The sequence below is a fragment of the Ovis canadensis genome, chromosome 3 (genome assembly GCF_042477335.2).
Source record: "Ovis canadensis isolate MfBH-ARS-UI-01 breed Bighorn chromosome 3, ARS-UI_OviCan_v2, whole genome shotgun sequence".
NCBI lineage: Eukaryota > Metazoa > Chordata > Mammalia > Artiodactyla > Bovidae > Ovis > Ovis canadensis.
Window position 1 is genome coordinate 213,809,019 of NC_091247.1, and position 15,507 is coordinate 213,824,525.

General features: G+C 44.1%; 1 protein-coding gene across 1 annotated transcript in view; it reads left to right on the forward strand.

Annotated features, from left to right (window-relative positions):
- Positions 1–4,866: 4,866 nt before the first annotated feature.
- LOC138437844 (antigen WC1.1-like) overlaps positions 4,867–15,507 on the forward strand; it is a 52,065-nt gene continuing 41,424 nt past the window's right edge. The window contains exons 1-2 of the mRNA XM_069585810.1: positions 4,867–4,995; positions 8,801–9,121. Coding sequence (XP_069441911.1) covers positions 4,923–4,995; positions 8,801–9,121 — 394 coding nt within the window. The 5' untranslated portion in view covers positions 4,867–4,922. The remainder of the gene's footprint in view (positions 4,996–8,800; positions 9,122–15,507) is intronic.

The window sequence follows — 15,507 nt, forward strand, 5'->3', positions numbered from 1 at the left end:
AAAAATATTTTGTATTTTAGTTTGTCTGATTGGTCCTGAGGAAATTTTCCTCAAGCAAGCAGGTTTAATTATTAACTTTCCTAGCAAAGAGGTTACTGAACCTCTGACCACTATATTCTCATGGTGATTTGGAAATAATAATGCTACATGTTGTATTGCTTTAGAATCCATAAGGACAAATAGTTAGCCTAAGTAAAAGAACAAGATTCTTTCTGCTCTTTACTTCTGTACTTCTAATTCAAAATGGAAGCTTTTCACATTTTTTTATAGCAAAATCTCTTCCTGTTACAGTTGTGTGTGGTTTGAACTGAAAATGTACCAAATGAAAAATACATAAACATCCTGACCACTTGGCCGTATCTGATTAAGGCAGAACAGGAGGCTTCATGGTCCTCACCTGTCAGTGTGCTGTGGTTTGTCCTCTTTATCTTCAGATAGAGAGAGAAATTTGCAGCGTTTATGCATATTTAGAACTGCCTCTCTCAGCACTGCTCTTGTACTGGGGCTTGGTTGTTTCTAGTTATTGCAATTTACTGCATTCATTGCAGAAAGGTGTTGAAGTGAACCATAGATAGCTCATACCATTTAACAGTATTGAAATATCATTCAAGTGAATGATGCAGCTTGCACTGTGCTGTTACATCCTCACAGCAAGTTAAATTATTTCTCAAAAGATTTCTTTTTGATTGAAATGATTTGTGTAAAATACCAGGCTGCCATTCATTCATTCAGGTATACAAGAGACATCATTACGATTTTTAGTTAGCCAAGCACTGGGGATGTGGAGGTGATTTAGACACAAAATGTTTTACCAAGTACATTTGAGTTTATAAAGTAAAATGATTAAGTAAACAACTTAATTCACAAAAGCTCACCAATGGCAAGGTCGAGGTTCTTGAGCAGTTACATGGGGCACAGAGAGAAGGAGTGATGCGTGGAAGACTCACAACTCTGAATGGCACCAATGACCATCACAGCATGTGGTTCCTGGGAGAGTTCTGACAGCCTTGGTCAAGGCTCTAGGTAACAGAATTGAATTCCTGTTCTAGAGTCCTGGGGTTCCTGGGATGAGATGGTGGGAGATGCCCTAACACTGCTCCTCTACTACTACTACGTGTGTGTGTGTGTGTGTGTGTGTGTGTTAGTCGCTCAGCTGTGACCAACTCATTGCGACTCCATGGACTGTGGCCCCTCCAGTTTCCTCTGTCCATGGGATTCCCCAGGAAAGAATACTGAAGTGGGTTGTCATTTCCTTCTCCAGAGAATCTTCCTGACCCAGGGATCGAATTCAGATCTCCTACATTGCAGGCAGATTCTTTATCATCTGAGCCATCAGGAAAGCGGGTTAACAGTAGTACATAATACTACTACTATGTACTACTGCTATTGCATGGAAAGTTCCATGAACAGAGGAGCCTGGCATGGGTTTGCAAGGTTTTGGCCACGAATGAGCACATCAGCATCAGCGCATGTACTACTGTTAACTAGTGTTGTAATATCACATACTAATGCCAACTCACTTAATTCTCACCATAATCAGTCATCTTGGTAGGATCATAACCCTCCTTTTACCAATCAGAGAGTGTAAGAACCCTGTTCAAGGTCCACACTTGGCATGTGGCTAAACTGAGTCAAGACCAGGCAGTCTGTCTCTCGAGCCTGTTTTCCTGACCCCTGTACTGCACTCTCCCATGTTCACTGTGGACACAGCTGGGTTAGTGTCCTCCCTAAAACTTTCTCCCTTCAAATCTTTGATGAGATTGGATGCTCAGATTTCTTTCTCTGTCAGAAAAATGTAGCTTCATCCGAGGGTGAGTTGGTCCATGTTGACCCTGCACCCCCAGCTCTGGGGTAGAGGGTGCTGTGGGGACAGGCTGCCAGCCCTGAGTTTGCCATACCTTATAGCCCATCCTTTTCTATAAAGTGTCTGGAGCTGCTAACAGCATCTTCCTTGTGAGATCTCCATCCCAAGTGGAGACCATGTGTACCTGGTTCACTAAACACATCCCTGTGTCATCCTGTGGGAGGGATACTGGACCCCAGGAAGCATGTCCCGTGTTCTAGGTGTCTGTCTGATGGTTTCTGGTGATGGCGTGGAGTCCATAACTGGGTAAGGCATGATGACTCTGGGCCCAGAGGGAGTAGAGTCTCAATTCCAAGTGACTAAGCAGATCCTGGTCTTACTTCAGCAACTGAGTTTAAATTTTGATTTTGATATTTATAATCAGTTTTTATCATTAATCTGTTAAAGGTCCATATATAGAAGGAGATGGGGTCAGGTACAGTCATGGGGCTTGAGAGTGAGAGGACCAGATGACAAGGAAGTGATTCTTGCATCAATAATGGGTAAATATTAGCCTATTTAGAGGAAGAAAAGCATGTGTTCAACTGTCTTTTCTCCCAAGTCTCAAGTAGGAAGGACAGGCATGGTGGGACAGAAAAGTTGTGTCTCCAGACTGGGATGAGGGGTCCCTCTGGTGGGGCATGTGGCAGGGCTGTGGACTAACCTGCAGCTGCCCTCAGTGTTGGCCCTACTGAGACCTTAAGGGGGGCCGTGGGTGGCTCTTGAAGCTGTCTCTGAGCTCCAGTGGGGACTCTGGGGCCTGTATGTCACAGATGCTTCCTTCCACGTCTGTGCTAAAAAGATGGAGTCAGGGTGAGGGGCCCTCAAGGTGGGCTTGTGTGGACCACAGGGCTGCATCATGGAAATCTTGAGCCTGAGGGGGCATGAGGAAAGGGGGCAGCACATTAGTGACCTTGAATTTCGATGGGGGAGCTCTGTCTTGCATCCCTTATGGCCCTTCTCAGTCTCTCTATTCATCCCTGGGGTACCTTCTGGGGGAGCATCTGGGAGCTTCTCTGATGAGTGGAAACAGAACAAGGCAGCAATGGCTACACTGGACATCATCCCTTCTGCTTGGATCTGTCCCCTCATCCCACCTGGCTTCCATTCTTGCCACCACCTTTCCTCTTAAATACAGAACAGAGGTGGTGGGTTCATTGGTGGTTTCAGGCAGCATGAACCCCTTTCTCTTCTCTGCTTCACTCACCCCTTCTTTGCCCCCTGCCTGCAGCTATCATGTAGCAGACTTTCTATTTCCCCATCTCTCAGGAGGTGTTCCCTTAAATTATATTTTGCGTCTTCTTTAGTTATGGTTTAAAATGCAAATGTATCCTGAATCTTATCAGACCATACTCTCAGCATTCAAAGGGGGTACATGTGAGGTTTAGAAAACTTTAGTCTTTCTAAAGTATAATTTTCTTGTTTTCATGGTTTAGTCACTTAGTCATGCCCAACTCATTTCGACACAGTGGACTGTAGCTGGCCAGGCCATTCAGTCCATGGAATTCTCCAGGCAAGGGTACTGGAGTGGGTTGCCATTTCCTTCTCCAGGGGATCTTCCCGACCCAGGGATTGAATCCACGTCTCTTGCTTTGTGGGTGGATTCTTTCCTGCTGAGCCATCAGTGAAGGCCCCTGTTTTCTTCTAGAGATCCCTGCTCCTATTTTGGTGGGCTAGAGTTGAATGATGACTCCTACTTTCTCTTTGTTTCCTTTAAGAGCAATCTCTTTCTCTCTGTCAGCATCATTTAGTGACTAGCTGAAAGAGATACTTCACATAAAATGAAATACAATAAAGGGAAAGAGATTTAACACATCTGAATGTCCCTATAGGGAACCCACCTGCCAATGCAGAAGAAGCAAATTTGATCCTTGAGTCAGACAGATTCCTTTAGAAGGAAATGGCATCCCCCTCCAGTATTCTTGCCTGGGAAATCCATTGGACAGAGGAGGCTGGTGAGCTACAGTCCATGGGTTGCAAAGAGTCAGACACGACTGAGCATGCAGGCACTTGCTCCAGGACCCAGTCTCCAGATCATTCTGAGACGGGGGAAAACCCTGCAATCTCATGTCCCCAGCTTGATGGGTCTCACTTCATGCCTTCACAGTCACCTGTGAATTCCTGTACTCCTGGTCCTCATTTTCTGCTGACCTGATAAATACACTCGTATTTCAAGGTGTGCTTCTGAAAAACATATATATATATATATATATATATATATATATATATATATATATATATATATATGCATATATATGCTTCCCTGGTGGCTCAGAGGTTAAAGCGTCTGCCTCCAATGCGGGAGACCCGGGTTCGATCCCTGGGTCGGGAAGATCCCCTGGAGAAGGAAATGGCAACCCACTCCAGTATTCTTGCCTGGAGAATCCCATGGACTGAGGAACCTGGTGGGCTGCAGTTCATGGGGTCACAAAGAGTCAGACACGACTGAGTGACTTTACTTACTTACCTATGCACATATTGATTTTCAATTTATAATAATTCACTGAACTGAAAATTTATGCTTTGGGAACTTTTTTGTATGTATGCTATACATCAAATTAAACAGCTAAAAACTAAAAAAAAATAAAATAAATAAATAGACTTACTGTAGTTCTCTGCTTCCACCCTGAGCTCAGTGCTGGGGAAGATCAATACTTGATTCTACAAGTTATTCTCCATGGCTCAACAGATCCCACACCCAGACCCTGTGAGATCTCACAGTCTTCAGATATTGACCAGGGTGATCAGGGGAGAGAAAGGCACTCGTGATTTTTGATGAACCGTTTCTATCCAGTCCCAGTGGTGGGACCCAGCTCTTAGGACTACAGAAGCAGGAGGTTAAAGGACCGTGTTGCTCATATAAGGAGATGTTGAAGATTCAGAAGCTCATTGGTGACTGAGCTTCAGAAAGTGGCTGATGCAGCCTCCAATAGTGCCTAAAATGGTGAAAGGTGTCGCTATTGGCTCTCAGGAGGGAGGGTGTAAGGGGTGGTCTATATAGACCCCGGTCGGCACCGTGACGCCTCCTCGCAGGCTGATCCTGCAGCTGGGACTGTGATCTTGAAGACGTGGGGTCAGGATGGCTCTGGGCAGACGCCTCTCCCTGCGGGGACTGTGTGTCCTCCTCCTCCGCACTGTGGTGGGTGGTCAAGGTAAGAGCTGCCCCTCTGTCCTGGGTCCACAGCAGGCAGGTGTCTGGAGTTCTGGAGCTGAGCCTCAGTGTTTCTGACCAAAAAAGAACCATGCTGATGTGAATACTGGTCCCTCTCCTATGGGGGTGTCCATTGGTCATAGCGGCAGATTTTACAGAGCAGTGAGACTTTGTCTGGACTGAGCTGGGTCAGCCTGAGTCCCTTCACTGTCTCCCTTGTTTTCAAGGAGCTTCTAGGGTCCCAGTGGCTCCCAGTGTGTGGAAGGTCCAGCGACTGGGCTCACCGGGGACTCTGAGCTGTTCCCACACGCTCCATGTGCCTGGTGTGCGAGCACTGCCCCTGTGTTTCCTGTGTCTTCACTCCTGTAGGCTCTGTGGTTGTGTGTGTGTATGTGTGTGTATGTGTGCAGGTGAGGAGTGTGTGAGGGTGTGTGCGTGTGAGGGTGTATGTGGGTGTGAAGAGTGTATGCGTTTGTGGAGTGTGTGAGGAGTGTGCAAGTGATATATTAAGGTGTGTGAGGAGTATGTGTGGGTGAGTGAGGGTGAGTGAGGAGTGTGCAAGTGATATATTAAGGTGTATGAGGAGTATGTGTGGGTGAGTGAGGGTGAGTGAGGAGTGTGTGAGGGTGTGTAAGGCTGTGTGTGTGTGGGGGGAGTGTTTGAGCCTCTGTGTGTGTGTGTGTGTGTGTGTGTGTGTGTGTGTGTGTGTGTGTGTGTGTGTGAAGGGAGGTGGAGCCTGTCTGTGTGAGAGGAACCGAGCTGCTGAGCAGGGACTGAGTCCGTTGGTCTGTGAAGCACACAGGGTGTCCACAGGGCTGGGTGTCACGGAGCTGCATGTAACTGGATCAGAGATAATCGTGCACCTGCCTGCCTCTCTCTGGCTCCTGTCCCCCATCTCTCGGGCTCCCCTCTGCTTGTTGCCATGTCTGCCTAGCACTGGGCTCTGTGAGAGGCTCTGCCTGCTGGCCTCACCCATTCCCACCAGGTGTCCATTAGGGAGCAGAGAAGCCCGAATCCGGGAGAGGGGCCTCTTGTCTGTTCAGTTCAGTTCAGTTCAGTTCAGTTCAGTCGCTCACTGGTGTCTGACTCTGTGATCCCATGGACTGCCGCACACCAGGCCTCCCTGTCCATCACCAACTCCCGGAGTCTACCCAAACTCATGTCCTTTGAGTTGGTGACGCCATCCAACCATCTCATCCTCTGTCATCCCCTTCTCCTCCCACCTTCTCTCTTTACCAGCTTCAGGGTCTTTTCAGATGTGTCAGCTCTTCACATAAGGTGGCCAAAGTATTGGAGTTTCAGCTTCCACATCAGTCCTTGCAATGAATGACTTATCCCTCTGTTTGTAAAGATCAGCTGACGTGCAGCCCCACGTGTATAAGTTCACAAGTCCCTGCCCTGGTCCCCGTGACTCATTTCCTGACGTGCTGGGTCCTGGGACGGTCCTTTCCCCTCCCAGGATCTGCTGTGACTCTGCAGGGAGCCCTTTCTCCATGCCCTCTTCTGTCCCTCCCTGGAGCTGCTTTCCCCTGAGTGAGGGTGGAGTGTGTTACCAATCCTTCCTCATGGTCTGCAGGGTCTCTTTGGACAAATCCGTTGATCTCCTTATGGGAGTCCTCTTGGGTGACAGAATTCTTTTCTACTCTTTAGACGTTTAGAATTCTCTCTTTCTCTTTGCATTTGAACCGTTTACTCTGTGAGTCTTGGAGAAGGTGGTTTTGGATTGAAATTTTGGGGTGACTTATTAGCTTCTTGAACTTATATGTCCAGATCTTTCCCCAGGTTTGGAAATTCACAGCCTGTCTTCCTGTTTTAATTATTTACTTTTGGCTGTGCTGGGTCTCCTTGCTGCCCGCGGACTTTCTGTAGCTGTGTTGAGCGGGGGCTGCTCCTCACTGCAGTGCACAGGCTTCTCACTGCAGGGGCTTCTCTTGGTGCAGAGCACAGGCTCTGGGTGCACACGTTTCAGCAGCTGTCGCACTCTGGCTTAGTTGCTCTGTGGCATGTGGCATCTTCCTGGACCAGGGATTGAACCCATGTCCCCTGCACTGGCAGGTGGATTCTTAACCACTACACCACCAGGGAGGTCCTCAGCCCTTAATTCATTTCTCCTTCGCTTCTTCTGCTCTGACTCCAGTCCGTACATTGTTTCTCTTTATGGTGTCCACTGGCTTTCTATATTCCTTTCATTCTCTTTTGGCTCCTCGATTTGGATGCTTTCAACTAATCTTCCTTCTAACACATTGATTCTTTTGTCTTTTTCTTTCCCTTGGTCAAGTCTGTTGTTGAGTCTCTGTTGAATTCTTCAGTTCACTCATTGTATTGTGCATGTTAAGTCGCCTCAGTCATGTCTGACTCTTTGTGACCCTATGGACTGTAGCCCACCAGGCTCCTCTGTCCACAGGATTCTCCAGGCAAGCATACTGAAGTGGGTTGCCATGCACTCCTCCAGGGGATCTTCTGGACCCAGGGATTGAGCCCGAGTCTCTTACATTTCCTGCACTTGCAGATAGGTTCTTTACCACTAGTGCCAACTGGGAAGCACTATATTTATTATATAGCACCAATTTATTATTCAACTTCAAAATATCTGGTTGAAGAATTGAAGCGGTGAAAGTTACTCAGTCATGTTTGACTCTTTGTGACCACATGGGTACACGGTGCATGGAATTCTCCAGGCCTTACTGGAGTGGGTAGTCTTTCCTTTCTCCAGGGGGTCTTCCCAACCCAAGGATCAAACCCAGGTCCTCAGCATTGCAGACTGATTCTCTACCAGCTGGGCCACAAGAGAAGACCAAGAGAATACTGGAGTGGGTAGCCTATCCCTTCTCCAGCAGTTATTCCTGACCCAGGAATTGAACCGGGGTCTCCTGCATTGCAGGTGGATTCTTTACCAACTGAGCGATGAGAGAATTGCAAAATATTTGGTTAGTTCTTTGTTTTTGGTTTTTTTTTTTTTAATAGTCTTCTGATGCTGGCAAAGATTGAAGGTGGGAAGGGAAGGGGATGACAGAGGATGAGATGCTTGCATGGCATCACTGACTGAATGGATATGAGTCTGAGTAAACTCCGAGAGTTGGTGATGGATAGGGAGCCTGGGCATACTGTAGTCCATGGGGTCTCAAAGAATCAGACACGACCTAGCAACTGAACTGAACTGAACTGAACACTGGTAATGTCTCCATCTATGATGTTCCTACTAATGAACTCCTTTTTATATGCAGAAACCAGAGTCATCTTATGACTTAATCGCTAAAGTGACATCTGATCACTTTTGTCAAATTCCATTTGTTAGATGCATGTTACAGGTACATTGGAGTGTGGAATTACACAAAGACATGAACATCAGATGGCAGGAATAACCAGGACATTTTAGAGCCTGTTACCCAGCCCTCTGTTCCTAGGCTGAATGCGATCTTCCCTATGGACAAGGAAGGAGAGGGAGAATTTCTCCCTGGATCCCGGGCCATGAGCTGTAACTGAGATGGGGAAGCTGGGCCCTAGGAGCCTTGGGTGCATCTACAGGGAGGGCAGCATCCAGACTGTCTGAAGGCCTGTCCTCGGTGGTGTCCCTGAAGCTGGTTCTACAGGCTCCTAAGAAATACCTGGTGCCTCCCTTCCTGCTCTGTGTTCAGTGATGGCACACTGGGGGCTTAGAGTTGGCCATGGTGGGAATGCTTATACTACAGAGGTCAGGAAATACTATATCCCATGCACTGTTTTGCTCCTCAGAAAGCTAACGTTTTAAATATTATACCACTCTAAGTCTCCTAAAATCTTTTTTGTGTCGTGTGTCTCTTTTGCAGTACTGGAGCTGAGGCTGAAGGATGGAGCCCACCGCTGTGAGGGGAGAGTGGAAGTGAAGCACCAAGGAGAATGGGGCACAGTGTTTGATGTCAGCTGGAGTTTGAAGGATGCATCTGTAGTGTGCAGACAGCTGGGGTGTGGAGCTGCTGTTGGTATTCCTAAACAGGCTTATTTTGGACCAGGAGTTGGCCCCATTTGGCTTTCGTATACTTCATGTGAAGGGGTGGAGTCAACTGTCAGTGACTGTAGGCATTCTAATATTAAAGACTATCGTAATGATAGCTTAATCCACGACTGGGATGCTGGAGTAGTCTGCTCAGGTAAGTCCTGTCTCGTGTGTGTGGGGATCTCTAGCAGGAAAAGCCTTTGTCTTATCACCAGAATAACTTGAAATTATGGATACAGCCTTTAGAACATGCTTGGGTGAAGGGTCTTTGTGATGTGTCACAGGAGGCAGAGGTGAGGTCAAAAGTTTCATACAGATTCAGCTTCTAAATTGACCTCTGTGACACAGTCTCAGCATGATAATTATTCTGTATTCTTTGACATAATGGTCAGTAGGGTATGTCTACATTGATGGGGGGTGTGTCATAGGAGAGTTGTAGGCAACAAGGTTTATTACCTCATTGGTCCTAAAAGTCAGAGTCACACACTCCATCAGGTTGGTATGTGGGTGATGTGCCAATAGAACAGCCTCAACCAAGCAATGGTGACCTCAAAAGGGCATGTGAAGACCCATGGACAAGTGACCATACCCGAAGTCATGGTGCAGTTACACAGGAAAAGGTGTGAGAGAAATTCAGTGGTACATTTAAATGTCCCTAGGTCACAGTCAGAAGAGGCCAGAAGGGGGACTCATGGCAGGGAAAATCTCATCACACTGGTGTACCTGATGAATCGAGTTGGGAGCTCACACCACATTTGCAGGGATGTTGAGGGAGCAGGAAAATGTCTTGATGTTTACAAGACAGCAGCTGAAGTGCATCATGTATAAGAGGCAGTGAATCTAGGAGTTCCTGTGGTTCTCAAGGCAAGAATACAGAAGTGGTTTGCCTTTCCTTCTCCATGGACCATGTCTTGTCAGAACTCTCCACTAAGACCCACCTGTCTTGGGTGGCCCTACATGGCATGGCTCATAGTTTCCTTGAGTTAGACAAGGCTGTGGTCCATGAACTGTGAACTTCCAGATGTTCAAGCTGGATTTAGAAAAGACAGAGGAACCAGAGGTCAAATTACCAACATCCGTTTGACCACTGAAAATGCAAGAGAGTTCCAGAAAAACATCTACTTCTACTTTATTGACTATGCCAATGCCTTTAACTGTGTGGATCACAGCAAACTGGAAAATTCTTCAGGATATATGAATACCAGACCACCTGAACTGCATCCTGAGAAATCTGTATGGAGGACAAAAAGTAACAGTTAGAACTGGACATGGAACAAAAGATTGGTTCCAAATCGGGGAAGGAGTACATCAAGGCTGTATATTGTCAACCTGCTTATTTAATTTATATGCAGAGTGCATCATGAGAAATGTTGGGCTGGATGAAGGACAAGTTGGAATCAAGATTGTCAGGAGAAATATCAATAACCTTAGATGCAGATTGTATCACACTTATGGCTGAAGGCAAAGAACTAAAGAGGCTCTTGATGATAGTGAAAGAGGAGAGTGAAAAAGTTGGCTTAAAAACTCAATATTCAGAAACTAAGATCATAGCGTCTGGTCCCATCACCTCCTGGCAAATAGATGGGGAAACAGTGGGAATAGTTAATGAACTTTTTTTTTTTGGTGGGGGGCTCCAAAATTACTGCAGATGGTGACTGCAGCCATGAAATTAACAGACGCTTGCTCCTTGGAAGAAAAGCTATGACCAACCTAGACAGCATATTAAAAAGCAGAGACATTTCTTTGCCAACAAAGACCAGTCTAGTCAAAGCTATTGTTTTTCCAGTAGTCCTGTATGGATGTGAGTGTTGGACTATAAAGAAAGCTGAGCGCTGAAGAATTCATGCTTTTGAATTGTGGTGATGGAGAAGACTCTTGAGAGTCCTTTGGACTGCAAGGAGATCCAACCAGTCCCTCCTAAAGGAGATCAGTCCGGAACATTCATTGGAAGGACTAATGCTGAGGCTGAAACTCCAGTATTTTGGCCACCTGATGTGAAGAACCGACTGATTGGAAAAGACCATGATGCTGGGAAAGATTGAAGGTGGGAGGAGAAAGGGATAACAGAGGATGAGGTGGTTGGATAGCATCACAAACTGAATAGACATGAGTTAGAGAAAACCCCGGGAGTTGATGGACAGGGAGGCCTGGCATGCTGCAGCCCATGGTGTTGTAAAGAGTCAGACATGACTGAGGACCTGAGCTGAACTGAATTGAAGCTAAGAGGACCTGATGTGACTTCTAAGAATTACTCAGTGCTACCTAAGTGTGTTTGACCTATGCCAAGGTGGATGCAGGAAAGACAGCAGTGAAACTAGGCTGTGAATGGGTATTCACAGTATTTGACAGAGATGCTTCTAGTTGTTATCACAATTGCAGATTGCATGTCCAGGTTATTAATCATATCAGAACAACTGGACTGGAGGAAGATATTGTCAGTTATCACAGTGAATTCCCTAAGGTAGAAGACTGGACTTAGGATAGTATCACCCCATCTAATGGGATGGTGGGACAGGAGGGCCCTTAAGACCTTTGCAGTAGGGCCTTAACAGCCACAGCCAATCAGCTCTTGGGTGTTTATGTACAGGAAGATCATTGGAAAAGTGATCTTTTCTAATCTCACTTTCAGCAGATCTTTGATGATTCTAGTTGATGCCCTTAAGGAATCAATTCTTTTCCTTTTTAAAAAGTACTTTATTGAGCTGTGTCTGACATACAACACTGCTGGATAAGTCTGCATTTGTGAAACCACTACAGCACTTATGTCATAAATCTATTCATCTCTTCAAAATGTTTTCTTCCATTCTCTTTATCACTCTTATTAAAAATAATTATTTTCAAGGTGAATTTGAATTTTAGTTAGAAACTTTTGTTTTAAACAAACCTGTTTCCTGGCATCTCAAGTAACCTTCCTCATAGTCACAATGTCATAATGGTTCCACCTGAAGATAAATTTGTGGAAATACTACAGGTGTCTCTACCATATTTTGATAAATGAGCATCTGAGTGAGAATGGAGTGTGTGATGTTGAAACTTTGTGTGAAATTAGAACTCCCAATGTTACCCTAAGAAAACTGATGTCTTGTTATTAATTCCAGTTAAGATATACTTAGAGAATTGGAAGTGCTCTGCTATTTAACAAAGTTCTGTCTAGTCAAGGCTGTGGTTTTCCAGTGGTCATGTATGGATCAAAGTTGAACTGTGAAGAAAGCAGAGTGCCGAAGAATTGGTGCTTTTGAACTGTGGTGTTGGAGAAGACTCTTGAGAGTCCCTTGGACTGCAAGGTGATCTAACCAGTCCATTCTAAAGGAGATCAGTCCTCGGTGTTCATTGGAAAGACTGATGCTAAAGCTGAAACTCCAATACTTTGGCCAGCTCATGTGAAGAGTTGACTCATTAGAAAAGACTCTGATGCTGGGAGGGATTGGGGGCAGGAGGAGAAGGGGACGACAGAGGATGAGATGGCTGGATGGCATCACTGACTCAATGGACGTGAGTTTTGGTGAACTCCGGGAGTTGGTGATGGACAGGGAGGCCTGGCGTGCTGTGATTCATGGGGTCACAAAGACTCAGACATGACTGAGCGGCTGAACTGAATTGAACTGAACTGAACTAATATTTAAACCCTGACTGTGGTTTGTACTCCCTAATTACCATTGCTCTAACTTAGACTCTCACATTTTTATGAATGGTTCCAGGTTCCTTCTATTTCTGTTTTAGTCACTAGTTACCTCCTCCAGGTCTGTTTTTCTGTATTTTCAGACATATTTTAATGATGTGAAGATAAGTCAAAGTGGTGGTGATGTAGCAGAAATCAGATTAGAATAGCATGTGTTTTCATTATCTTAATCAAAACTCTTGGAGTACTTCTGCTCAACCTTAGGAGTCAGGTACGGTAGAGAAATTTCAGCCTCAGTAGTGGATTGCTGGAAGTGAAGTACCATGTTTAGGAGAAATCTAGAATGGAAACAATGACCAGAGGAGAATGTAGCAAAGCTTGTTTGAAATAATGAGGAGATTTCATGGAATTCACGTGGAAGATCTGGGAGGGAACACACAAATTTTGAAGGACTGTGGTGCAAGCATTCCAAGTTGCTTCAGTCCTGCCCTACTCTGTGACCCCATGGACCAGGCACAATTACTGTAGTGGGTTGTCATTTCTTTCTCTAGGGGATCTTCCTTACCCTGGGATCAAACCTGGGTCTCCTGCATTGCAGGCAGAGTCTTGATTATCTTCTGAGCCACCAGGGACTACAGTACTGAAGTGCAAAATGGTGAGGGGATGAAGATGCAAGGATTGCAGGAGGGGTGGGTTGGAAAGATGCAGTCAACTCGTACATTAACCACAGCCTCTGTGTTACACTTCCTTCCTGCCCCATTCCTTCCCTCCCTCTCTTCCTTTATCTGGCTGTGGGAGTCATTTCTGAGCTCTGTGGAAGGGCTAGCATTTGTAGCTGGCAGTTTTCTTGGTGGAAAATTTTTATAATATGGATTCTGTTTATTTAACAAATAAGTTTACCATATTTTTCTCTTATTTTTTTTGTATCAGATTTTGGTGAGTTGTGTTTCACAAGTAATGTGTTTTTAAGGACTTGGCCCATTTTACAAAAAATTTTCAAATTAGTAACACTGAGAGAGATATAAAGATATCTCATATCTTTATATGTTGGGAAGATCTACAATGATATTCCTCCTTCTGTTACTGGTGCTGCTAATGTGTTCCCTCTTTTTTCTTAATTGGTTTGCTAGAAGATTATCCATCTTAATGTTCTTTTTAAGAGAATCACTAATGGACTGTATTGGTTTTCTTGACGGTGTATTTCCTTTCTTCTTAATTGATTTCTATGCTCAGTTTTCATTCCTCTTTTTCAGTTATGATTGTGGTTGCTTTTGTAGATTCTTGAGGTGGAGTCTTGGATCATTTCCTTCCATTTCTATTTTTATTCTAACGTAATCATCAAGGAAGCATCAAGGTTCTAAATTTTCCTCTAAGCATCACTTAATTTTTAACCCACCAGTTTCAATACTATATAATTTCTTTTGTATTTTATTATTATAAAATGTTTCTTTTTCTCTGAATGAATTCTTTGTCTTATCATTTGATTTTGTATGATATTAATTTAGATATTATATACAGTTTTCTCTGATTTGTGTTTGCATGGTATGTAATTTTTACCTCTTTAGTATGTTTCTGTGTTTATATTTAAACACATGAAAGTTTGTAGATAGTATATTGTTTTGTCTTATTTTATCTGGTCTGATTATCTTGTTTTTTTATTTGGAGTACTTAAATTATTCACATTTAATGTAATTATTGACATAATTGGGTTTAAGTGTACTTGCCTGCTATTTGTTGGAAGGCAATGGCAACCCACTCCAGTACTCTTGCCTGGAAAATCCCATGGACAGAGGAGCCTGGTAAGCTGCAGTCCATGGGTAGCTAAGAGTCAGACATGACTGAGCAAATTCACTTTCACTTTTTGCTTTTATGCATTGGAGAAGGAACTGGCAACCCACTCCAATGTTCTTGCCTTGAGAATTCCAGGGATGGGGGAGCCTGGTGGGCTGCCATCTATGGGGTCACACAGAGTCGGACACGAGTGAAGCGACTTAGCAGCAGTAGCAGCAGCAGCTGCTCTATGTTCTATATTTGTTCTTATTTTAATTTTTGAGTATATTTTACCATTTTAATTTAAATACTGTATTGACTATGTTCTCGTCTAGGAGTTTTATAGTTTCTCGTCTTATGTTTATATCTTTAATCCATTTTGAGTTTATTTTTGTGTGTGGTGTTAGAAAGTGATCTAATTTCATTCTTTTACAAGTGGTTGACCAGTTTTCCCAGCACCACTTTGTCTTTACTCCATTGTATATTCTTGCCTCCTTTATCAAAGATAAGCTGTCCATAGGTGTGTGGATTTATCTCTGGGCTTTCTGTTTTGTTCCATTGATCTATATTTCTGTCTTTATGCCAGTACCATACTGTCTTGATGACTGTGGCTTTGTAGTAGAGCCTGAAGTCAGGCAAGTTGATTCCTCCAGTTCCATTCTTCTTTCTCAAGATTGCTTTGGCTATTCAAGGTTTTTTGTATTTCCATACAAATCTTGAAATTATTTGTTCTAGCTCTGTGAAAAATATCACTGGTAGCTTGATAGGGATTGCATTGAATTTGTAAATTGCTTTGGGTAGTATACTCATTTTCACCATATTGATTCTTCCGATCCATGAACATACTATATTTCTCCATCTATTAGTGTCTTCTTTGATTTCATTCATCAGTGTTTTATAGTTTCATATATGTAAGTCTTTAGTTTCTTTAGATAGATATATTCCTAAGTATTTTATTCTTTTTGTTGCAATGGTGAATGGAATTGTTTCCTTAATTTCTTTTTCTACTTTCTCATTATTAGTGTATAGGAATGTAAGGGATTTCTGTGTGTTGATTTTATATCCTGCAACTTTACTATATTCATTGATTAGCTCCAGTAATTTTCTGGTGGAGTCTTTAGGGTTTTCTATGTAGAGGATCATGTCATTTG